The sequence below is a fragment of the Lithobates pipiens genome, unplaced genomic scaffold (assembly GCF_037356315.1).
Source record: "Lithobates pipiens isolate NorthernLeopardFrog02 unplaced genomic scaffold, aLitPip1_a1.2 Scaffold_16, whole genome shotgun sequence".
Lineage (NCBI taxonomy): Eukaryota > Metazoa > Chordata > Amphibia > Anura > Ranidae > Lithobates > Lithobates pipiens.
In genome coordinates this window covers 82,508,210-82,532,188 of record NW_027507748.1, presented here as the reverse complement: position 1 = coordinate 82,532,188, position 23,979 = coordinate 82,508,210, and the positions used below count along the sequence as shown (strand labels likewise).

At 42.6% G+C, this 23,979-nt stretch overlaps 1 protein-coding gene across 3 annotated transcripts in view; it reads left to right on the top strand.

The window, feature by feature from the left end:
- USP25 (ubiquitin specific peptidase 25) overlaps window positions 1-23,979 on the top strand; it is a 156,530-nt gene that overhangs the window by 81,019 nt on the left and 51,532 nt on the right. For all 3 annotated transcript variants that reach the window (XM_077480060.1, XM_077480062.1, XM_077480061.1), the window contains exons 9-12: window positions 3,875-3,948; window positions 14,777-14,925; window positions 20,034-20,161; window positions 23,805-23,900. In XM_077480060.1, the coding sequence (XP_077336186.1) occupies window positions 3,875-3,948; window positions 14,777-14,925; window positions 20,034-20,161; window positions 23,805-23,900 (447 nt within the window). The remainder of the gene's footprint in view (window positions 1-3,874; window positions 3,949-14,776; window positions 14,926-20,033; window positions 20,162-23,804; window positions 23,901-23,979) is intronic.

The following is a 23,979-nucleotide window of genomic DNA, read 5'->3' as shown; positions in this document are numbered from 1 at the left end:
TTGTGATTCTGGTCATTGTCCTGCTGTAAGACCCATGACCTCTGACACTGGGCCCTACATTGCACCCCAGAATTCTTTAGTAGTCTTCTGATTTCGTAATGCCATGCCCACAGGCAAGACATCCAGTGCCTGAAGCAGCAAAGCAGCCCCAAAACATTAATGCACCTACACCGTGTTTGACTGTAGGAACTGTATTTTTTTTTTTTTTTTTTTTTTTGGCTTTACCAAAAAGCTGTTATTTTTGTTTTGTCTGTCCACAGCACATTTTTCCGAAAGCATTTTGGCTTCCTCAGATAAGTTTTGGCAAACTCTGATAAATTATTCTTTCATTCACTTCCACGATTAGCTACAGTGCCATGGGCTGTAACCTTCTTGACAATGTTGTGCACAGTGGACACAGGAACATTATGATTCCTGGTGGAGATGGACTTGTAACTTTAAGATTGTCCATGCTTTTCCACAATTTTCATTCTCAAAACCTTAAACAATTCTTTGCTGCTCTTTCTTTCCATGTTCTGTGTGGTACATAGAGAGACACAACTTAAAGGTTGAGTCAATTTGTCACTATTTTAACTGTATGCTGGTGTGATTTCTATATTGTCAGCACCTCTTAATTGATACAGGTTAGTTTAATTACAAATTACAGGAGAATCACAAATAGGGCTGCAACTAACGATTATTTTCATAATCGATTAGTTGGCTGATTATTATTTTGATTAATCAATTAATCGGATAATATGGAAGAAGGTCCCATAGGAAGCCATGTAAAATTAACTGTAGTGTGTTTCTGCAAAAAGCACCAAAAAACACATACCAGGCCTAAGACGTTTAGCAGCAGCAGCATGCTTTTTTTTTTTTTCTATCACATGTGATAATGGGGTTAAAAAACGAAAACTGGCCCTTTATAGTACAAAAAAAGCAAATAATAGCTACTATAAGGGGTTCAATTATACCAGGTGTGCTCAACCTTTTGAAGAGTGAGGGCCACGTAAGCGACTTGGTAACCGGTCACGGGCCATGAGTGGATTGGGCGGATGAGAGGCCCGTGACCACTCCGCATATGCAGAGTGGACAACGGACACAGCCCGCTCTACTCTATGGGCCCACTGATACGATCTGCCCAGATGGAAGCAGGCTCCCCCCCTTTTTTTTATTTTTAATTTTTTTGAGGTCAAATTGGAGGTAGGTGGGTATAAACCGCACAAGTCCATTTACATCTGCCGCTCCATAGAGGTGAAGAAGGTCTGATTGGATCGGACTGGTCATGTGAAAGGGGCCTGAGGCTGCTTTCACACTGATGCACTAAGGTTTACCTACACCGCTGGAGTAGCGCAGTGCACCTGTGGCTTTCCTTTGGATAATCTGCACTTTGCCATAGACTTCTATTATATCTTCCAGGTGTGGTGCACTTTCTGAAAGTGCACCAAACTCGCAGGTAATAGAAGTTTAGGGCTCAGTACTGGTAACCCGCAGGCACACTGCACCTGCGGATCAGTTTGAAAGCAGCCCAGTAACCACTGCAGAACAGATTTGCCCATATATACAATAACAGTCTTCCATTTAGTATTGCCGGCTGTTGCTGTCCTAGGCAGAGTGCATTTCGTATCACTTTGCCTGTGACAGGAGCAGGTGCTATACAGGAAGCATTGGCTTATGCGACTCTGCTCTCCCCACAGCCAAGCTTCCTCTACCCCGCAGCCTAATTCACAACACTAATGCTCTGGGATGGCAGGTTGGCAACCCGCGATCTGGGCTTGCCAACCCACTTTCGCAGAACAGGTGGTCACGGGCCACATCAGAGGGCTCCGCAGGCCACTGGTTGGACACCCCTGATTTATACTGTGAAACAGTGACAGTAATATATGTTATATCATATATAATATATACACCCAGAAGTAGGATATATGGACATTTTAACTAGGGGTCAGACATGAAGGGTGGAAGGGAGATATAAATCTTTTATATTAAAGCAGTACTAAAAGCTGAGATTTTTTATTTTTTTTTCATGGATATGATCATTTTAAAGTGGTTGTAAACCCTTACCAACCACTTTGACCTACAGGTAAGCCTAGATTAAGGCTTACCTGTAGGTCCAAGCAATATCTCCTAAACCTATATGGTTTGGAAGATATTTGCCCGAAAACGGGCACCGCTGTCTACGGCGCATGTGCCGTAGACAGCGGCGCGCAGGCGCACTGAGCGTGGCATTCTCAGCGACGGAGCTGCCGCGCGTGTCGGCTCCCGTGCGCATGCGCGGGAGAGACGTCATCGCGGCTTCGCCGAAAGACAGCGGCGGAGCTGCGAGACCCCACCAACAAGATGGATGCGGCGAACTATAGGGGACAGCGGCGACATCGCTGGCTCCTGTGTCAGGTAAGTGACACATAATGGGCTACTATGCGATGCATAGTAGTCCATTATGCTTTGCCTTTGCAGGGAATAAAAGAGGAAGTAAACTCATCAGGGTTTACTTCCTCTTTAAATATAATTCACAATACTGGTAAAAGTTTACTTTAAATGTTCTTGTAATGCCTTCTATTATCTCTAGTCTATCAGCTTCCACCTTCATTGGGTTCAGATGCTGATCTTCCCTGCACAGAGTGGCTTTTTTCTTTTATTTTTCTTTTTTCTTTTTTTCTTTTTTTTTTTTTTTTTAAACATGTTATACTTACCTGCTCCATGCAGTGGTTTGCACAGAGCAGCCCTGATTCTCCTTTTCCCTCCTGGCTTCAGATTGCCCCAATAGCAAGCTGCAAATTATAGTATAGAGTGCCCCCTATAGCAAGGTAAAAAAAAAAAAAAAACTTCTGCCTTTTTAGAACCACTCACTTCCTGCCCAGGACTACATGTCCCAGGAGGGATTGCTCCTCACACATTCACAAGTTCTCAGGCACTCACATGGATGGTGTACTGAGCTGTATGTGTGCTGCACTGTATTTTTTGATATGTAAACCAATAATGCATTCTGTATGCAGACCAAATAGGCTGGCCGATTAATCGATTATGAAAATAAGTGACAACTATTTAGTTGTCAATTAATAGATTAGTTGTTTGGGCCCTAATAACAAACTTGGAATGTAATTATTTCTTACAATTTTGAGACGGTGTCAATTTTGTCCAGTCCATGTTGGAGTTTTGTGTGGAATATGTAAAATTTGGCTTTTTGTTTCTGAAATTTTTGGGTCATGCCAATACAAACAAAAGACATAAACATGAGAATGCCTAAATATTTGTAATTGCAACAATGTTCTGGGTGAAGTGATGCATTATTTGACAGAAATGCAGCAGTGCCAACATTTTTGGCGATGACTGTACATAGGCCCCTAAGTCATTTTATTTAAGTATCCAGGCACCAACCCCAAAATATGTAGAAGAGAAATGTCTGATATTTATCTACATACATTTCTCGGTTCAGTGACTAAAAGTATTGAAGCCATAGGGTCGGCCTTGATTGTCCGAAAACTAGCAACTTCAGATGGGTCTGAAATGGTAGCCCTTCTCTCGTGACCATAGATGTACTTTTTTTTTATTACCAAAATAACCCTTTTTCGTGAATTTATAAAACGATTTATAAACCTGTAAATATTGCCTTTTTTACGAAGCGTTCCATGCTACTTTAGTGCATTGGAAGAGTTCTTGTTTATTATAATCTTTGCAACTGATTAAAAAAAAAAAAGGGAGTACTCTTGTCCATAGGAACCAGTGAGATTTGCTCATTTCAAGATTTCTGACTAAGTTTGGATAATGAAAGCAAAAAAATGCCCTGTATGCCTTTTGCCATAGTTCATAAAGTTCATTTAATGAGTTAAACATGTACAGTTATTTAATTTTCCTTAATGAATTGCAACATTCTGTGTGTTTGGTTTTTCCTCAGGGATGGAGAAAAGCCAAAGAACCCAATGGTGGAGCTGTTCTATGGGCGATTCCTGGCAGCGGGTGTTCATGAAGGTTGGTATTTGATATATTTCATGGGAACATTCACAAAAACGTTGTACTTATATGCTCTGCTTGATGCCTAAATTGGTTCTTCAGGAAACAATATAACTCTGTAAGTAAGTGAATAGAGAGGGAAATGTTGATTATTTTTCACTTCTCAGCTCATTCATTTCTACAGTTGGGAATATAGACTGTGTGATGCCTAATTCCTGATCCGTATTACACTATTAATGTTTGTAGTTGTGGAATGTCCAACAAGCTCATATAGATCTCATATTCAGGTGTCCAAAACATTTTGCCATATTTTCCTGCCAAAACAGCCCTGACCTGTGGAGGCATGGACTCCACTAGAATCTGATGGAATCTGGCACTAAAGCAGTCATGAGCACAGATCGTTTAAGTCCTGTAAAGTTGTGAGGTAGGGCCTTCATGGATCAGATCTCCCATAGTGCGGCTTGGTGCCATCTCTTCCCCCAGGTGTGCCAAGAACATGTGCCCAGCCATTTACATGTTTTAATAGGAAACCTGGTTCATCAGACCAGTTCATCTTATTCCATTGCTCCATGGTATAATTCTGATGTTCACTGTAATGGATATGGGTCAGCAGTGGCACCCTGTCCAGTCTGCGGATGGGACTACACAGGCCAGCCTTCACTCCCCACATGCATCAGTGAGTCTTAGCTGCCCATGACCCTGTCACTGGCTTTCCTTTCTTGGTCCTCTTTTGGTAGGTCCTGACCACTGCAAGCTAGGAACATCGTACAAGAACTGCAGTTTTGGAGATGCTCTGACCCAGCCAAACTATTACAATTTGGCACTTGTCAAATCGCTCAAATCCTAATGCATGCCCAGTTTTTCTGCTTTCAACACATCAACTTCAGGGACAACGTGTTTATTTACTGCCGAATATATCCCACCCACTTTCAGGTGTCGTAACAAGATAATCAATGTTCACTTTACATGTCAGTGATTATGATGTAATGGCTGATGTGTGTGTGTGTGTAATGTGCAAAATTTGAATAAAGCCCATAGTTTCGGTCGATATAGTTTGATGTCTGCAGCTTTGATTAGTTTGGACAGCAGTGTGATATTTTTTTTTTTGTTTTTGTTTTTTTAGTGGGTCATTGGCTGCCATAGTGGAGTTTCCCAATGGGATTTTTTAAGAGTATCCTGACTGCTGATGTAGAAATTTTTATCTGATTGAGCAGTGCCACGGTTCTCAATGGGCTTTCTTGAAATGCATGGATGCGTATGTATGCAGCTGCTCAGGTTTCAGAATAGGAATGTTGCGACACTGTAATATACCCTGCAAAGAAAGGTGTACATTTCTTATTGTACATCACGGGACACAGAGCCATAGTTACTATGTGGGTTATAGGCCACCTTCAGGTGATGGACACTGGCATGCCCTAAGACAAAAAGTGCACTCTTTATATAACCCCTCCCACTACTGGGGGTACGTCAGTTTTTTTGCCAGTGTCCAAGGTGTTGGTCACTAGTAAAGATGTGCTGTGCTGAGCTCCACTGGAGCAATCCTTGCTGTGGCTAACCATGCAGCCGGATCCATTCAAAGTTTCTTTTTGGCAGAATTGAATAGTGCCCGGGCCTCGTATCCAAAGAATTGAGGTCTTGCCTGTAACACTTCTCTTTTAGAGAGCTGGACCCCGTGATCCAGTACTTTTTGGTATTAAGGCCATAATGTTTTACTGGCGGTGGTGCTATTACAGGTCCAGGATTGTGGGTTTCCTTGAGGATCCCCAGCTCCTGAAGGTTTAACAGAACCCACAGTGAAGGGTGAGGATTGGGTCTGTTAGTTTACCACAGAAAACCCTGTGGCAGGAAAGGTAAGTGGAGTCTTCTAAGAAATGTTTAAAGTTTTTTTCTTATGAATGTCTCCTTTAATGTAGTAAATGTTGTCATGCCTATGTGTCACCACTGGGGACTGTATAGAGCATTCACTGTCTCTTGCTTCTCAGAGAGCTCACGATGTGTCCAGGAAACAGCAGTTTTCTCTTCCTCCCGCAGGCAGCAGACCTGCGGTAAGTCTGGGGGGGGGTTTACCTCCCCACCAGACGCCCCCCTGTGCTGTTATTTCTTTCCCTCTTAGGGAAGGAGCGCTGGAAAAAAAAGGCACGAACGGCTCGGCGGCTTCCAGGCCTCCCCTTCGCCATTACTTCCTCTCTTTCCCTGCTGATGCCATAGGATTGGAGCTCACGCGGGGAAAAAAGGGCCAGAGGCGGCGTTGGCGTCCTCCAACACAAAGCACGGGAAGGTGCGTTTTAAAAGGCACCATTGTTGCTGTTACAAAGATGCGGAGGGACACAAGTGCAAAGGTGGCATGCAAGAGGTTTTTGGTAACACAGGCATTTCTTTTGACACATTTACTACTGCATCAGGCTGAGCATTAATAGCGGCAGCAGAGCTGGACTATTGCTCAAGCAGTGAATACATTCCTTCTGATAGTACCTCTGCTTTGTGCATCGGCTATGGTCGGAAGGGGGGTTAAAAACACCTCAAAAAAGGGCTCTAGAAGGGCTATAGTTACACAGCAGCCTAGCACCATCTCAAAAAAGATGGCATCCTCCCCTGAGTGTAATATGGCTGGTCAGAGTGAGCCATCCGGAGGGGCACGTGTTACAGCTGCTCTTAACACTGCAGCCCCTGTGTATATTACTAAGGAGGTTTTTTCTTCAACCATTTTAAGTTTGGCGCAAAAAATTGATGCTTTAACCGCATCTCAGAGTGGGACTAAGCGTAGCAGATCCCTGTCCATTGCTCAGGACCCTCATGCTGAGGAACAAGGGGCGAGAGATGGAAAACTTCTCTCAAAGGACCAGGAAGAGCCTGATGTCTCCTCTTCCGAAGAACCTAATATGGAAGGATCAGGTTCGCTGGTTTGGGTTCACTAAAGCCTACCCAATCTGTTCATGCCTTTCCTGTCCATTCATGTCTAAGGAAGCTAATGTATTCTGAGTTGAAGCACCCAGATAAAGTTTTTCTCTTCAAAAAAGTTTTCAATACTTTATCCTATGGTGGAAGAGTTCTATAAGAAATGGGGAATTCCAGCAATTGACGCTGCTATATCCTCTGTAAACAAAAACCTCACTTGTCCAGTAAACAATGCTCATATGCTAAAGGATCCAACAGCTAAGAAGTTGGATTTTTTTTTTTTAAGAACTATATTTCACTCGCAGGTTCAGTCGTTCAGCCTGAGCTGGCAGCGATCGGAGTATCTCAGTCCTTAAAGGACCAGTTTATAGAGGTACTCAAGGTTATTCCTGATCAGCAGGCCAAGGATTTGGCCGGTATATCAGAGGCGTTGTGTTTTACCATAAACGCTATGAAAGATTCTATTTTCCAGGCCTCATGCTAGGGAGTCAATCCGATAAGGGGGAGAATTTCTGGCGTCAATCGACACCAAGGATGCTTATCTCCATGTGCCAATTTTCCCGGCTCACTAGAAATTTCTACGCTTCTAGGAAGAAAATCTTCGTTTTCAGTTTGTAGCTCTGCCTTTCAGTCTAGCTACTGCACCTCGAGTGTTTACAAAGGTCTTGGCTCCTCCTTTAGCCAGGTTAAGGGCTCATGGTATAACGATATTGGCCTACTTAGATGATCTACTCTAGATAGATCAGTCGGTAACCCACTTAAACCAAAGTTTAGTCATCGCAATCAGCTACCTAGAATACCTAGATTGGATTCTCAACCTAGAGAAAATTTTAAAACTATCAATGAGTGCATTACTTGGGGCTGATCATAGATCCAGTTCAGAAGAAGGTGTTTTTGTCCCAAGGAAAGGATCGGTTTCATAAAGGAACTGATTCAGTTGGTCAAAACAAAGAAGAGTCCTATTTGACTTTGCATGAAGTTATTTGGAAAGATGGTTGCTTCTTTTAAGGCTGTTCCTTATATGCAGTTTCATTCAAGACTGCTGCAAAACAGTATTCTGTCAACTTGGAACAAGAAGGTCCAAGCTCTGGACTTCCCAATGCATTTATCCCCGAAGTGCATCACATGCTCAAATTGGTTGATATCCAAGAATCTTCAAAAATGAAAATCCTTTCTACCAGTCGCCTGGAAGGTGGTAACAGATGGAAGCATTCTGGGCTGGGGAGCAGTCCTGGAAGAAACATCTGTCCAAGAAAAATGGTCCAAATCAGAGAGAACCTTGCCCATAATATTTTTGGGGAAATTCGGACAGTACACCTGGCCCTAGAGGCCTGGACGCTCAGACTACGTAATTGTCCTGTCGGGATCCAATCCGACAATGCCACAGCAGTGGCCTATATCAATCACCAAGGGGGCACGAGAAGTCATGTAACCCAGAGAGAGGTGAATCATGGTCTATCTTGGGAAGAAAACCACATCCCTTGCCTATCAGCAATTTTAATTCCAGGAATAGAGAATTGGCAGGCAGACTACTTGAGTCACCAACAATTGTTTCTGGGAGAATGGTCCCTTCACCCCAACATCTTTATGTCAATATGTCAAAGATGGGGAGTTCCGGACATGGATCTGTTTGCGCCCAGGTTCAACAACAAGATTGACAACTTTTGTCAAGGACAAGGGATCGGAATACGGAACAGATGCCTTGGTTTATCCATGGGATCAGTTTTCACTGATCTATGCGTTCCCTCCTGTTCTGTTGCTTCTGCGCCTTCGCAGGATCAAGCAAGAAGGGAAGGAGGGGATTCTTGTGGCCCAGGAGATCTTGGTTTGCCGAGATCATAAAGGTGGCGGTAGGGGACCCTTGGACCACAATCATTGTGGCCAGACCTTCTCTTGCAAAGGTCTGGTATTCCATCCTACCTTACAAACGCTAAATTTAACGATTTGGCTATTGAGACCCATATTCTGAAAGACTGTGGGCTGTCAGCTTCAGTAGTTTCTACTTTGATTAATGCTAGGAAGCTTGCCTCCAGAGCCATATACTATAGAGTCTGGAAGTCATATGTCTCCTGGTGTGAATCCAGGGGTTGGCACCCCAGTAAGTACCGTATTTATCGGCGTATAACACACACTTCTTTCAGCGTAAAATCACGGGTGCATGTTATACGCCGATACTCCACGATTTCCGCACAATTTTTTGGGCTCTGGGCGGCTTTCAGCCGAAAGCCGCCGAGAGCCGCCAAGAAGGTCCGAGAGCCGCCGAGAAGGGCCGAGAGCCGCCGAGATACACGGGACATCTCGGCGGCGCCATTTTTAAAAACATAAGCGGACAATGCACTAAGACGGACAAGCTGCATGTCAAGGCTGCAATGAGGACAGGCTGCAATGATGGACAGGCTGCAATGATGGACAGGCTGCAATGATGGACAGGCTGCAATGATGGACAGGCTGCATGACAAGGCTGAAAATGACGCTGGCGAGGCTTCAGATGGACACTGATAAGGCTGCATTGATGGGCATTTAAATGTAAGGTGTTTTTTTCCTTAAATTTCCCTCCTAAAAGTTTTTCCACAAAATTCCCTCCTAAACTTGGGGTGCGTGTTATACGCTGGCGTGTGTTATACGCCGATAAATACGGTATGTCATAGGTAGGATCCTTGAATTCCTACAGATGGGATTAGAAATGAAGCTGGCCCTGAATACTATCAAGGCCAGGTGTTGGCCTTATCTGTGTTTTTTCAACGACCACTTGCTTCTCGCTCTATCGTTCGTTGCTTTCTTCAGGGGGTAACATGGATTAATCCTCCAGTTAGGCCACCCCTGAACCCTTGGGACTTAAATTTAGTCCTGTCAGCATTACAGAAATGGCCTTTTGAGCCAATACGAGATATTCCCTTAGTCCTCTTGACGAAGAAAATAATTTTCTTGGTTGCCATATTTTCTGCAAGTAGAGTATCAGAGTTGGCTGCTCTTTCTTGTAAAGAGCCATATTTGATTATTAATAAGGATAAGTTTGTACTGTGGCCTCATCCTAAATTCCTACCGAAGGTAGTGTCAGATTTTCGTTTAAACCAAGATATTGTTCTGCCTTCGTTTTTTCTAGAACCTCGTTCTGTGTAAGAGAGGTCACTACATTCTCTTGATGTGGTGAGAGCGGTCAAGGTCTATTTGAAAGTGACCGCTCAGATTCGTAAAACTGATGGTTTGTTTGTGTTGCCAGGCGGTCCTAAGAGGACAGGCAGCGTTGAAATCTACTATTTCTAAATGGATTTGTCAAGTGATTGTTCAAGCTTATGGTTTAAAGAGGAAAATTCCTCCTTTTCATATTAAAGCGCACTCCACCAAGGCTGTTAGTGCATTTTGGGCAGTGCATCACCAAGCCTCCATGGCTCAGATCTGCAAAGCCGCAACTTCAGTCCATACATTTACCAGATTCTATCAAGTAGATGTAACAGGTCATGAGGCTATCACCTTTGGGCGCAGTGTACTGCAGGCTGCAGTACAATTCCTCTTGTCTCTTGGTGCCCTACTTTTGTCGTGTCTCCATCCCTTCAGTTGGCATTGCTATGGGACATCCCACATAGTAACTACCATGGCTCTGTGTCCTGTGATGTACGATAAGAAAATAAGATTTTTATAGCAGCTTACTTATAAAAAATCCTTTTCTTTGAAGTACATCACGGGACATGATTACTGTAGTCCAATCGGCTAAAAGACATTAAATTGTAAGTAAAAAATGTAATATAATGCAGAAATTGGCATTGCACCTATTACTGTAAGCCAATAGAACTATTGCCCAGGCCTGGAAAAAACCCAGTCTCTTTTCAGGACGTTCAAGACTGTTTGACAGCCCTCAGGCTGGGTTCACACTGCTGCGATGCGGGAGCGCTGCGAATCTACTGCGGGTTCCCGCATTGCATGCCTCCCGGCGGCAGTTCACACTGCCCTATGCGAACTGCTGGGAGTGTCAGTGAAAAGTTAATGACGCCTCCAAATCGGTTCGCATATCGCAGTGCGATCTGCAAACTCGGACAGGAATCGGATCGCATGGTGTGAACACCCATGCGATCCGATTCTGCTGCGGACCAAAAAAAAGGGTCCTGTACGAGTTTGGGCCGGATGTGAATTCAGCCATACTGTCTATATGGCTGAAATCGCATCGCACAGAGATCGCAATGTGATTTGCAGTGCGGTGCGAATCGCATCCAATCTCGTACACCACAGCAGTGTGAACCCAGCCTCAGGGTTAATGAACAGATGTCATGCGTCCTAATGGACTCCCATTCCAAGTTCCTCAAAATTTGGAAACCTTGGATTGGTATGGATTGGATAGTATGTTTTTCCCTCTCTACACCAGGCTTGTTTATGAATTCCAGTTAGCAGTCCCGAGGCAATGATTTTCTCTCTTCTCCCTCCTTTTTTTCCCCTCTTCTCCCTCCTCCTTTTTTTCCCCTCTTCTCCCTCCTCCTTTTTTTTCCCCTCTTCTCCCTCTTCCTTTTTTTTTTTTTCCCCCTCTTCTCCCTCATCCTTTTTTCCCCCTCTGCTCCCTCATCCTTTTTTCCCCCTCTGCTCCCTCATCCTTTTTTCCCCCCTCTGCTCCCTCCATCCTTTTTTCCCCTCTGCTCCCTCCATCCTTTTTTCCCCCTCTGCTCCCTCCATCCTTTTTTCCCCTCTGCTCCCTTCATCCTTTTTTCCCCTCTGCTCCCTCCATCCTTTTTTCCCCCTCTGCTCCCTCCATCCTTTTTTCCCCCTCTGCTCCCTCCATCCTTTTTTCACCCTCTGCTCCCTCCATCCTTTTTTCACCCTCTGCTCCCTCCATCCTTTTTTCACCCTCTGCTCCCTCCATCCTTTTTTCCCCCTCTGCTCCCTCCATCCTTTTTTCACCCTCTGCTCCCTCCATCCTTTTTTTCCCCCTCTGCTCCCTCCATCCTTTTTCCCCCTCTGCTCCCTCCATCCTTTTTCCCCCTCTGCTCCCTCCATCCTTTTTCCCCCTCTGCTCCCTCCATCCTTTTTTCCCCCTCTGCTCCCTCCATCCTTTTTTCCCCCTCTGCTCCCTCCATCCTTTTTTCCCCCTCTGCTCCCTCCATCCTTTTTTCCCCCTCTGCTCCCTCCATCCTTTTTTCCCCCTCTGCTCCCTCCATCCTTTTTTCCCCCTCTGCTCCCTCCATCCTTTTTTCCCCCCTCTGCTCCCTCCATCCTTTTTTCCCCCTCTGCTCCCTCCATCCTTTTTCCCCCCTCTGCTCCCTCCATCCTTTTTTCCCCCCTCTGCTCCCTCCATCCTTTTTTCCCCCCTCTGCTCCCTCCATCCTTTTTTCCCCCCTCTGCTCCCTCCATCCTTTTTCCCCCCTCTGCTCCCTCCATCCTTTTTCCCCCCTGCTCCCTCCATCCTTTTTCCCCCTCTGCTCCCTCCATCCTTTTTTCCCCCTCTGCTCCCTCCATCCTTTTTTCCCCCTCTGCTCCCTCCATCCTTTTTTCCCCCTCTGCTCCCTCCATCCTTTTTTCCCCCTCTGCTCCCTCCATCCTTTTTTCCCCCTCTGCTCCCTCCATCCTTTTTTCCCCCTCGGCTCCCTCCATCCTTTTTTCCCCCTCGGCTCCCTCCATCCTTTTTTCCCCCTCGGCTCCCTCCATCCTTTTTTCCCCCTCTGCTCCCTCCATCCTTTTTTCCCCCTCGGCTCCCTCCATCCTTTTTTCCCCCTCGGCTCCCTCCATCCTTTTTTCCCCCTCGGCTCCCTCCATCCTTTTTTCCCCCTCGGCTCCCTCCATCCTTTTTTCCCCCTCGGCTCCCTCCATCCTTTTTCCCCCTCGGCTCCCTCCATCCTTTTTTCCCCCTCGGCTCCCTCCATCCTTTTTTCCCCCTCGGCTCCCTCCATCCTTTTTTCCCCCTCGGCTCCCTCCATCCTTTTTTCCCCCTCGGCTCCCTCCATCCTTTTTTTCCCCCTCGGCTCCCTCCATCCTTTTTTTCCCCCTCGGCTCCCTCCATCCTTCTTTCCCCCTCGGCTCCCTCCATCCTTCTTTCCCCCTCGGCTCCCTCCATCCTTCTTTCCCCCTCTGCTCCCTCCATCCTTCTTTCTCCTCTGCTCCCTCACATCTGTTCTTTTTAATTTTTCTCTTTTATCTCTGAAGTCCCTGCCCCCCCCCCCCCCCCCAATTTCTCCATTTTAATAAAAAAAAAAGTCTTACTTTGTATGAGGTTACCCTGCGACGGGTATCTGTTTTCCCTGATGTATTGCCTTGCTTGTTTATTTTTCATTGGCACTTTTCTGTGTTTCATACTCTTGAATGCTTCTTATGTAGCCCCTGCGTGGGCAACTCTGGGGCTTATTTTGTTATTTTCATTAAAACCAATAAAAATTATTGCACCAACCAAAAAAAAAAAAAAACTTAATAGAGCATACTTTATTGCTAAGCAAATAATTTTTTAATGAAATTGTATTACAAGTTACCTAATTTGCAGCTGTTTGATTTATTAAAACAGTGAAACATTCAAAAGTTGCAATGTTGCATTCTGTACATCACTGGCATGCAGAACACCCCTAACAATCTTAATTACTGTATGCGTCATCGGTGTATTGTTTTTTTAGAAATCTGCACTAAAACTAGAGCTGTACAATTAATCGTTAAATCATGATCTTAATTCAACCCCCCCCCCCCCCCCCCCACTATCTCTATTGCAGAGTTTGCCGATTCTTTCATATAACAAGTGGGAAGATTTATCTGCTCACTCAGCTGTCAAAATAAAACATCCAGGCAGTCTGCCAAGTTTTTAACATGAAACATTGTAACTAAATCTTCCTTCTTAGATCAAAGGGATAAACTCCTGTGTAAAGAAAAAATCCAGGCAGTCTGCCAAGTTTTTAACAACCTGTAAATGCAGAAAGTTTAACCACTTAAAGTCTAAATCTTTTTCTGACACTTGTTTCTTAAGTTAAAATCAATATTTTTTGCTAGAAAATTACTTGGAACCCCCCAAACATTATATATATTTTATCAGAGACCCTAGAGAATAAAATGTCAATTACTGCAATATTTTGTGTCACACTGTATTTGCCCAGCGGCCTTTCAAATGCAATTTTTTAGGAAAAAATACACTTCCATGAATTAAAAAATAAAAAAAAATAAAAAGGAAATCGTAAAGTTAGCCCAATTTTTTTTTTTGTTGTTGTTTTAATGTTAAAGATGAAGTTACGCCGCAGAAATCGTGAGAGAATCGTGATCTATCTTCTAAGCAAAAATATTGCGATTCTCCTTTTAGCCAGAATCGTGCAGCTCTAACTAAAACCCAAGTGAAATTTCAAGCATCTGTTACAATAGAGATACAAATATTTGTAGTAATGCTCAGCTCTTATGCGTTGAATAGTCACTCTGACGTTATTTGACATTTGAGCGGTCAGAGGACCCCAAAGGATTTCTTAGCTGTGGGGATGTTGGCTATTTTTAGTGCCTGTCCTTATTTTTGAAAGGGATGGAAATCACTTGATTAAGAAACAGTATTACATTGTAGTTCTTTCTTCCTGGGGGATGAGGGCTGGCTGCTTCCGGAACACTTCATGGAGAATTAACAGTGACAAGGGTACTTGTCTTGGCATTCCTTAGATATTATGGAACTGATGTCACATAGAAAAGCCTTGTCCTCAGCTACAAAAGATGTTTACAGGCAAAAGCTTTTTTTTAAACCACCAAGTACATTGGCAGTTTATTTATCCATCTCTTTAATTTATCACAATTCTGAATGATGAACCCTCTGTTGTCTCTAGCATTCTGCTACAGGTTGTAATGGGCAAGTTACTCTTTCAAACGCAGATAAATAGAATGTTTGGGAATACACATTTCCTTGAACATAGGGGACACCTTATTAATGTTGTTAGTATGAGAAGATATTTTGATGACCTGATGGCAAGTGTGTGCGCTCTCATTTCCTGTCCTCGTTAATGTTTGGTTCTCTCTCGCTAAGGAAAGAAATTTGAAAACACGGAGATGTTTGGGCAGTATCCTCTCCAGGTGAATGGATTCAAAGACTTGCACGAATGTCTAGAGGCTGCCATGATAGAGGGAGAGATTGAGTCATTACATTCAGAGAACTCAAGCAAGTCTGGTCAAGAGGTGAGAAATACCGGGGACCTAGTTATCTATATTTGGACTGCAGACAGTTTGTATGCGACCCTCCTAAACAACAACATTGAACTTTAACCATAACTTGATAAAAAAAAAAAATCTTTATTAAGGAATATACAGTTCCAATTAATAATTGGTACCAAAATTAGTATGCGCTTTAAATTGCCCCCAGCATTGGTCCTTTTTCTTCTTGCTGGAGGCCACTATTTTGTTGACTAAGAGAGTAACTGAGCATGTGCAGAGCAGGGTGAGAGTGTATTCATGGACTGTAAGTGTAGGCACTTATTTATCATGTTGGCTGTACCTACAAAAGGGACCAGCCTGAAGTGATCTAGTAGGACATAATTTTCTGACTAAAGTTCCACTTTAACTTGAGACATTTAGGTTTAAAACCCTTGGCAAGTTTTATTTTTTTTTGTGTCTGTATTCCATTGGGGGATTCCCTTTCTTTCCTATTCTATGACTAAAAATGGGCAGCTTGCTTTCAACATTGTTTTGAGATGCGTCTGAGATAATTCACAGCTCATTGACTGGTGCATTTGACTTTTTTAAACTGCATCAACCTGTTTTTTTTAGATGCTTTTGTATTGCCATTGACTTGTATGGGGAAGGAAAAAAAAGTTGGATTTAGATTCACTTAATGCCAACGATGTTATGTTTTGCTTCAATAAGTAACTGCAGAGTCCTGATACATATGTGACTTAGAGGAGTATTTTGCATTCCAGAAATGCTCTGGAATCTTATAACTTGGTGTGAGAGTAGTGTGTGAGATTTATGTGCTGCCTGGTGGCTGAATACAGACGGGAACTGAATGTGGCCCTTTGAATTCTGCTGTATCACTACAAACATGGATCAAACGGCAGCACAACCGTGTCTTATCTCTCAAAAAAAAATAAAAAAAGTGTCATGCCATGGCCCCGCACTGGTACTGTGTATAGCACTTTATATTAATATTTCTGCTACCCATACACACCAATTCCAGATTCTGCTTTTTGATGGCAGAAACCTTCAATTATATCCATGCGACTTGCTACTGTCCCCACCATATAAAGATAAATGTGGTAATATACTAAGTGTTAATGATGGCTATCCTTGATCCAGTCAATATTTTTGGATTGAAAAACCATTATGAAGTTGTTGAAATGGCCTAGACTTTGCCTTGTGTATGGACAGCAAATATGCTGAGGTCAATGGACAGCATTATGCTGAGGTCAGTAAACAGCCTTTTAAACCATTTTTTTTTATTTTTTTTTGCTTAATTTGGAAATTGCACTGGACACATTTTGTCTTTGTTGAGAGTGTCAGCATTTTAATCTAGTTTAAGGAAAGCAGACTTTTAGTCCCCCTTTAACTGCTTTCTTTGGGCAGTCTGTCGATTGTTGCCTATGCTGATGGAATGTTGCGGTTTCTCCTTAAAGCGGGATTCCACCTTAAAGTGGAACCTCCGCTGATCGGATCACCCCCCCCCCCCCCCTCCGGTGTCACAATTGACACCTTTCAGGGGGGAGGGAGGTGGAGATGCCTGTCAAAGACGGGTATTTTCACCCACTTCCGGGCATAGACTCCCGTGGGAGTCTACGCCATTTGCTGCCCTGCCGCGCTGTCTGCTGGGACACACACGGGTCCCAGTGACAGCACAGAGATTTCCTATTGCGCGGCTCGCGCATGCGCAGTAGGAAACCGGGAAGTGAAGCCGATTAGCTTCACTTCCTGATTCCCTCACCTAGAATGGTGGCGACAGCAGCCGAGAGCCGAGCCATCGATCGGCCTCGGCTGCCGGCATCGCTGGAACCCGGGACAGGTGAGTGTCCATTTATTAAAAGTCAGCAGCTGTAGTATTTATAGCTGCTGGCTTTTAATATTTTTATTTTTTTGGTGGAATCCCGCTTTAATGACTAGCAGCTAACACTGCTATAGAAAATCAATCGGACAGTTTTTGTGTATGAACGCTTCTCATTGTGCCTCTGACATGTTCCTAGCTGATCTGTTATAGCAGAACTAAACCTATAGATTCAACAGTTTAAAAAAAACAGTTACATTACCGACACGTGCCGGGAATGTAACATTCACATTTGTTGGTGTTCTCAGCCAAACTGTCAAACTATCAAATGGCTGGTATCTCAAATGATCATGTGCAGTATTATGGCAGTTGAAGATCAAACAGAGGCTAAAAAGGCAGCTTCCATGGCTGCAAATGATAGGAGGGTTTAGTTCCGCTTTAAGTACCATCGGTGCAGGAATAGCTGAAATTGCTTGGGTTGCTTGGGCGTTCTGAGTCTTATTCAATTGCAGGTGGATAAGATACAGGGCCTTGAAAGAGTATTCATACCCCTTGAAATTTTCCGCATTGTGTCATGTTGCAACCAAAAACGTAAATGTATTTTATTGGGATTTTATGTGGTAGACCAACACAAAGTGGCACATAATTGTGAAGTGGAAGGAAAATTATAAATGGTTTTCAAAATGTTTTACAAATATCCAAAAAGTGTGGTGTGATTTGTATTCAGCCATCTTTACTCGGATGCCTCTAACTAAAATATAGTGGAACCCATTGCCTTCAGAAGTCACCAAATTAGTAAATAGGGTCCACCTGTGTAAAAGTTAATCTCGGTATAAAACACAGTGAAACCCCTCAGAGGTAGGTTAGAGAAGTGAACAAACAGCATCACAAAGGCAAAGAAACACACCAGACAAGTCAGGGATAAAGTTGTTGAGAAGTTTAAAGCAGGGTTAGGTTATAAAATATCTTCCAAGGTTTGAACATCTCACAGAGAACTGTTCAATCCATCATCTGAAAATGGAAAAAATCTGAGAAGCAGCCAAGAGGCCCATGGTAACCCTGGAGAAGCTGCAGAGATCTGCAGCTCAGGTGGGAGAATCTGTCCACGGGACAACTATTAGTGGTGCACTTCACAAATCTGGCCTTTATGGAAGAGTGGCAAGAAGAAAGCCATTGTTGAAAGAGAGCCAAGAGAAGACCCATTTGCAGTTTGCGAGAAGCCATGTGAGGACACAGCAAACAAGAAGATGCTTTGGTCAGATGACACCAAAATTTAACTTTTTGTCCTAAAAGCAAAACGCTGTGTGTGGAGGGAAACTAACACTGGGCATCACCCTGAACACACCATTCCCACCGTAAAACATGGTGGTGGCAGCATCATGTTGCGGGGATGCTTTTCTTCAACTGGTCAGAGTAAATGGGAAGATGGAAGGAGCCAAATACAAGGCAATCTTAGAAAAAAACCTGTAAGAGTCTGTAAAAGACCTGAGACTGGGGTGGAGGTTCACCTTCCATCAGGACAGTGACCCTAAACATACAGCCAGAGCTACAATGGAATGGTTTAGATCAAAGCATACTCGTGTGTTAGAATGGCCCAGTCAAAGTGCAATTGAGAATCTGTGGCAAGACTTGAAATTTGCTGTTGCACTCTCTAGATGTGTAAAGCTGGTAGAGACCCAAAAATTGTAATTGCAGCGAAAGGTGGTTCTACAAAGTATTGACACAAAGGGCTGAATACAAATGCACGCCACACTTTTTCAAATATTTGTAAAAAAAAAAAAAAATGAAAACCTTTATCATTTTCCTTCCACTTAACAATTATGTGCCACTTTGTGTTGGTCTATCACATACAATTTCAAGGGGTATGAATATTTTTCAAAGGCACTGTAAATGCTGTAAATTTTGGCCTCATTCAGATGGCATACCTATCCATGCACCCGTGTGAAAGGCCCTCTTTTCTTGCATGGGATGTGCAGGTGTTCAGTGCATCCACATGCAGGCGGTCGTATTCATGTCTATTGGGATGCAGCGGCTAAGCAATGTCAGCTTCATGAAAATAAAGCTACTAGTGCGGTAATGCTTTAGGAATGTTTCTGCTGTATAGTTTGCAATTTTATCCATGCAAAGCTATGTATGTAGGGTCTGGTTCGTTTGTTTGCAGTGCTACATAGTAATTCTGCATTATAGCTCTTACGGTGCAAATTTATTAATCTGGCGACTTATTTGCACTAATCAAACGGTTACAATAGAACCTTGGATTGAGTAACTTGATTTGAGTGTTTTTGAAAGACCAGAAAATTTGTTTTAGAAATTTTGACTTGATAATTGAACAATGTCTTGATATACAAGTGCCATCATGTCCCAACGGAGTATAAAAGAAAAGAGGTGCCTCTAAGTGTAGCAATACGGTTACATTTAATGAAGTTACATTTAGGAAGTCACACGGTTCATGATTTAAACAGGCGCATCTAATTATGCAGGCATCCGGGGTAAAGCTGCCCACATAGACCATCCTCTGCACCGCCATCGACGGTATTCCTTCCACGCTGCGCTTCAAGCCTTGCTTTCAGATCACTCTACTGCAGGGTAGTCTTCCTGGTCACACTTGCAGGGTAGTCTTCCCTGTCTATGTGGACAGTTTTACCCCAGATGCCTGCATACTTAATGTGCCTGTTTTAATAATCAACCATTTTTATGTTGCCAAATGTTATACCTTAAATGTAACCATATGGCTACACTTAGAGGCGCCTCTCTTCTCTTTTATACTCTGTAGCTCCTACTGGTTTTTTGCTTCTAATCCTCTTGGGGAGGCTTCCATGTATGGATGGACATTTTATGGTTACACAACCTATAACATTTCCATAATCTTTTTATATTGACTATAAACTGAAGGACGTATGAATAAATGGTTGCACAACGAATCATCAGTTTCCGTTATTTATGTTGAAATTCATTTTTATATACGAGTGCTTTAGATTACAAGCATGTTTATGGAACAAGTTCTGCTTGCAATCCAATGTTTTGCTGTATAACAAAGTGCTTTCAATGGTATATTTAACAGACCCAAAAAGAGGAAAAGAAAGGTGAGGTTCACAAACATTTAAACTAAAATCAAAGTCTAAATCCAGCCAAATGTTCTCTCTCCCTTTTTATGAATATATAAGCGTCTGATATTTTTCGTTCTTACAAAAGATGATTCTGAATGGAGCAGATTGATCTGATGGAGTCAGATTCTCTTGTATAAGTAATGTGCACACATTTTTATTTATTATAGGTTGAAGTAAAATGTATTATTTTTATGTTTAATTTGTGACAGCACTGGTTCACAGAACTTCCACCTGTACTGACATTTGAGCTGTCCAGGTTTGAGTTTAATCAAGCTTTGGGAAGGCCTGAGAAAATCCACAACAAGCTAGAGTTTCCACCATGTCTGTACATGGATAGGTGAGTACCCACATCATTCGTTTTGGTTGTGAGCACTGTGACCACACACACACTTTGCTGCCCATTCCTGTGTGCCGTGGGCAAGAGATCCCCTGGCAGCAATGTCTTGTTTTCTTATCCTTGCTGTGCACCTGAGTTTTAGACAAGGGGTTTATTTACTAATGCTAGAGAGGGCAAAATTTGTACAATTCTGCAGAAAACAATCGGCTTCTAACCTCAGTTTGTTTAAGCTTTAGTAATAAAACCTGTAAGCTGATTGGTTTCTCTGCAGAATTGTGACTAGTTTTGGCTCCTCTAGCTTTCGTAAATACAGCTCCAAGTGCCTATCAAGTATTCTTTGGAAGTTCAATGGGTGCACAGAAGGGTGATTGCATTGCTACAAGGCAAGGGATACAAGGGAGACCTCAGGGATATAGAAAAGTAAGGATTATACTGGAGAGGGGGAGTTTTAAAGTGGAACTAAAAATCATTTTGAAATGTAGCCTGTATATGTACCTGCAGTCGATCTATCTTTAAAGAATTTCTCATAACTTACTGCATATAAGAAATTCGTTTTAGGCCACATGCACATGGGTGCCTAGGGCTGTACAATGTAAAATGTGCGCATATTTTCCTGTCTAGGAGCCACAGATTGTGTGTACAGCTGCCCATAGATATCAATGACTGAATGTGGAATGCACTGGTACTAGTGTAAAAACATGCAAATGTGTATGAATGTAGGACCGTGGACGCAGGCTGTCTGAATCCTGGGGCGCACATGTTTGTGCAAGTATGAGCATATACCTACATGTACCCATTGACTTTTATCGGCACTTGTACACAACTCCTGTACACCCAAAATGTATGTTGTACAGCCCCAGGCAGCCGTTTGCATGAGACCTAATTCTGCCCTATTAAGGTAGAACTATAGGCAAAACTTTTTTATTTTCATTTTGGATAGAGGGCAAGTTTATAATCCCTGTCAGATTTATTTATTTATTTTTCTTCCCCATCTGTGTCCCATTGCAGAGATTACCCTACACTTCCTGTCCCATAGCCAAACAGGAAGTGAGAGAAAATCCATGCAAATAAGGGGATTTTTTGGGGATCCCTAAGTGTCCAGAACTAGTATTCCCATTCTTTTTTTGTTTTTTGTTTTTCAAACGTGAAAAAAAAATCTTAAGAAATAAAAGAAGTAATCATTTAGTAGACAATCTCAAAACAACTAGTTACATGAGAAGACCAAAAAACTGTAAAAAATAATTTAGTTTACATATCTGAAAAGGAGTGGGAAGAAGTACAAACTTTCCATTGAAAGATTTCCCCTCTGTTACTTTTCTGGAGACAACCCAGAATTTGTGGATTTTCTTTTACTTTCAATGATAATGATAAACAGGACAAATGGAGAGGGTGAATCTCCGCAACGGGGACGCACAGCAATCATAATTGTCAAGCGTTATAACACCTCTCCAGTTTTGCCTTTAGTTATAGTTTAAGTTGTACAGGGCAGCCAATATAAGCGGTTTCAAGTCTGCATGGAGATGTGATCAAATGGCTTAAATCTGGGATCTGAAAAACTACGACCTTCCAGCTGTTGCAGAACTACACATCCCATGAGGCATTGTAAAACTTTGACATTCACAGACATGACTAGGCATGATGGGAATTGTAGTTCCTAAACTACTGGAGGGCCATAGTTTGGAGACCCCTGGCTTAAATGATGGGTGAGAACATGGAGGGCCTTGCCAGTTTGGTCTAATGATCAGCGGACACAGATAGCTGAGTAGCTACAGGGTCTGAATAGTGATGAAACTTTGTGGATATACAGTATAGTGTGGGAAGTACAGAATGGAACTACATAAAATCAGAATATCATCAAAAAGTTAATTTATTTCAGTTCAAAAAGTGACTCGTATATTTTATATAGATGCATTACACACAGAGAGATATATTTCAAGCATTTCTTTCTTTTAATTTTGATGATTATGGCTTACAGCTAGTGAAAACCCAAATTCTGTATCTCAGAAAACTAGATTATTACATAAGACAGAAATGTTGGCTTACGTGTCCGTGTAAAGTATAGTATGCACTCAATACTTGCTCGGGGGTCCTTTTGCATGAAAGTTCTGCTGGGAAATGAAATCGGCATATCCATAAAGCTGGTCAGCAGAGGGAAGCATGAAGTCTCCTAGAATTTCCTGGTAGAGGGCTGCGCTGACTTTGGACTTTATAAAATGCAGTGGACCAACACCAGCAGATGACATGGTTCCCCAAATCATCACTGACTCAGTTGCATGAGGTCCTGTGTGAAGTTTCGACAGTGATGATTTGGAGAGAGCCATGTCATCTGCTGGTTTTGGTGCACTGTGGTAGAGGGCTACGCTGACTTTGGACTTGATAAAACACAGTGCACCAAAACCAACAGATGACATGGCCCTCTCCAAATCATTACTAACTGGAAACTTCACACTGGACCTCATGCAACGGAGTCAGTGATGATTTGGGGAGCCATGTCATCTGCTGGTTTCGGTGGACTCTGTTTTATCAAGTCCAAAGTTAGCGCAGCCCTCTACCAGTAAATTGTAGAGCACTTCATGCTTCCCTCTGCTGACCAGCTTAATGGAGATGCTGGTTTAATTTTCCAAAAGGACTTGGCACCTGCCCACACTACCAAAAGTACCAATATCTGGTTTAATGATCACGGTATCACTGTGCTTAATTGGCCAGCAAGCTCGTCTGACCTAAACCCCATAGAGAATCTGTGGGGTATTGTCAAGAGGAAGATTAGAGACACCAGACCCATCAAAACAACCTGGCCTTCTGTAACACCTCAGCAGTGCCAGAGACTGTGATCATCGCCTCCATGTCATACTGCATTGATGCGGTAATTCATGCAAAAGGAGCCCCATCAATACTATACATGGACATACTTTTCAGTAAGGTAACATTTCTGTATTGAGAAAACATATTTTTTTTTTATTTTTTTTAATTGGTCTTATGTAATTTTTCTTAGATGCTGAATGTTGGGTTTTAATTGGCTGTAAGCCATAATCATCAGACATAAAATCTATCACTCTGTGTAACACATCTATATAAAATGAGTTTCACTTTTTGAATTGAATTACTGGAATAAATGAACTTTTTGATGATCTAATTTGCTTCTTACTGGGCCTTATGGAGGTGTTCTATTACATGGAGGATATTGTGGCTTTTAACAAAGTTAAAGATGTTAGATTTGTCTTCTCTTTTTTTTTTTTTTTTTTTTATGCCTAATCAATTCAATATGGTCACTGTATATGTAAAAAAAACCTTACCAAAACCAAAGCCATGGTTTATGAGGTATGGTTTTTGGCCATTGGGATTTATACTCGGGATGAGATCAGTGTTTTTTTTTTTTTTTTTTTTTTTTTTCCTCTTTAACAGATTACCAATAATACAGCTAAATCTAGTAATAAGGAGAACCTGTATTGTCTTAAGGACCAGAGCTTCAGTGTTTTAGGCCAATGGGCTTTTCATTACTGTATAAATCCATGAGCCAGGCAACCTAAATGACAGCCAGTATCCAGCTGTATTGCTCCATTTCTGCTTGGTCTCTGCCATTCACCATTTCTACAGTAGGAGAAATCCATTGTAAGAGCATCGTATTTACTTTCTGTATTTTTAGGTATATACACAAAAACAGGGAAATTACCCGGATCAAACGAGATGAGATCAAAAGGCTCAAAGAGCATCTAACAGTTTTACAGCAGCGGCTAGAAAGGTACAATATGTTCTGTTTTAATCACATAGATAATATGGTGTATTTTTCTCTTACACATACAGTATATATGAAAAAGCAT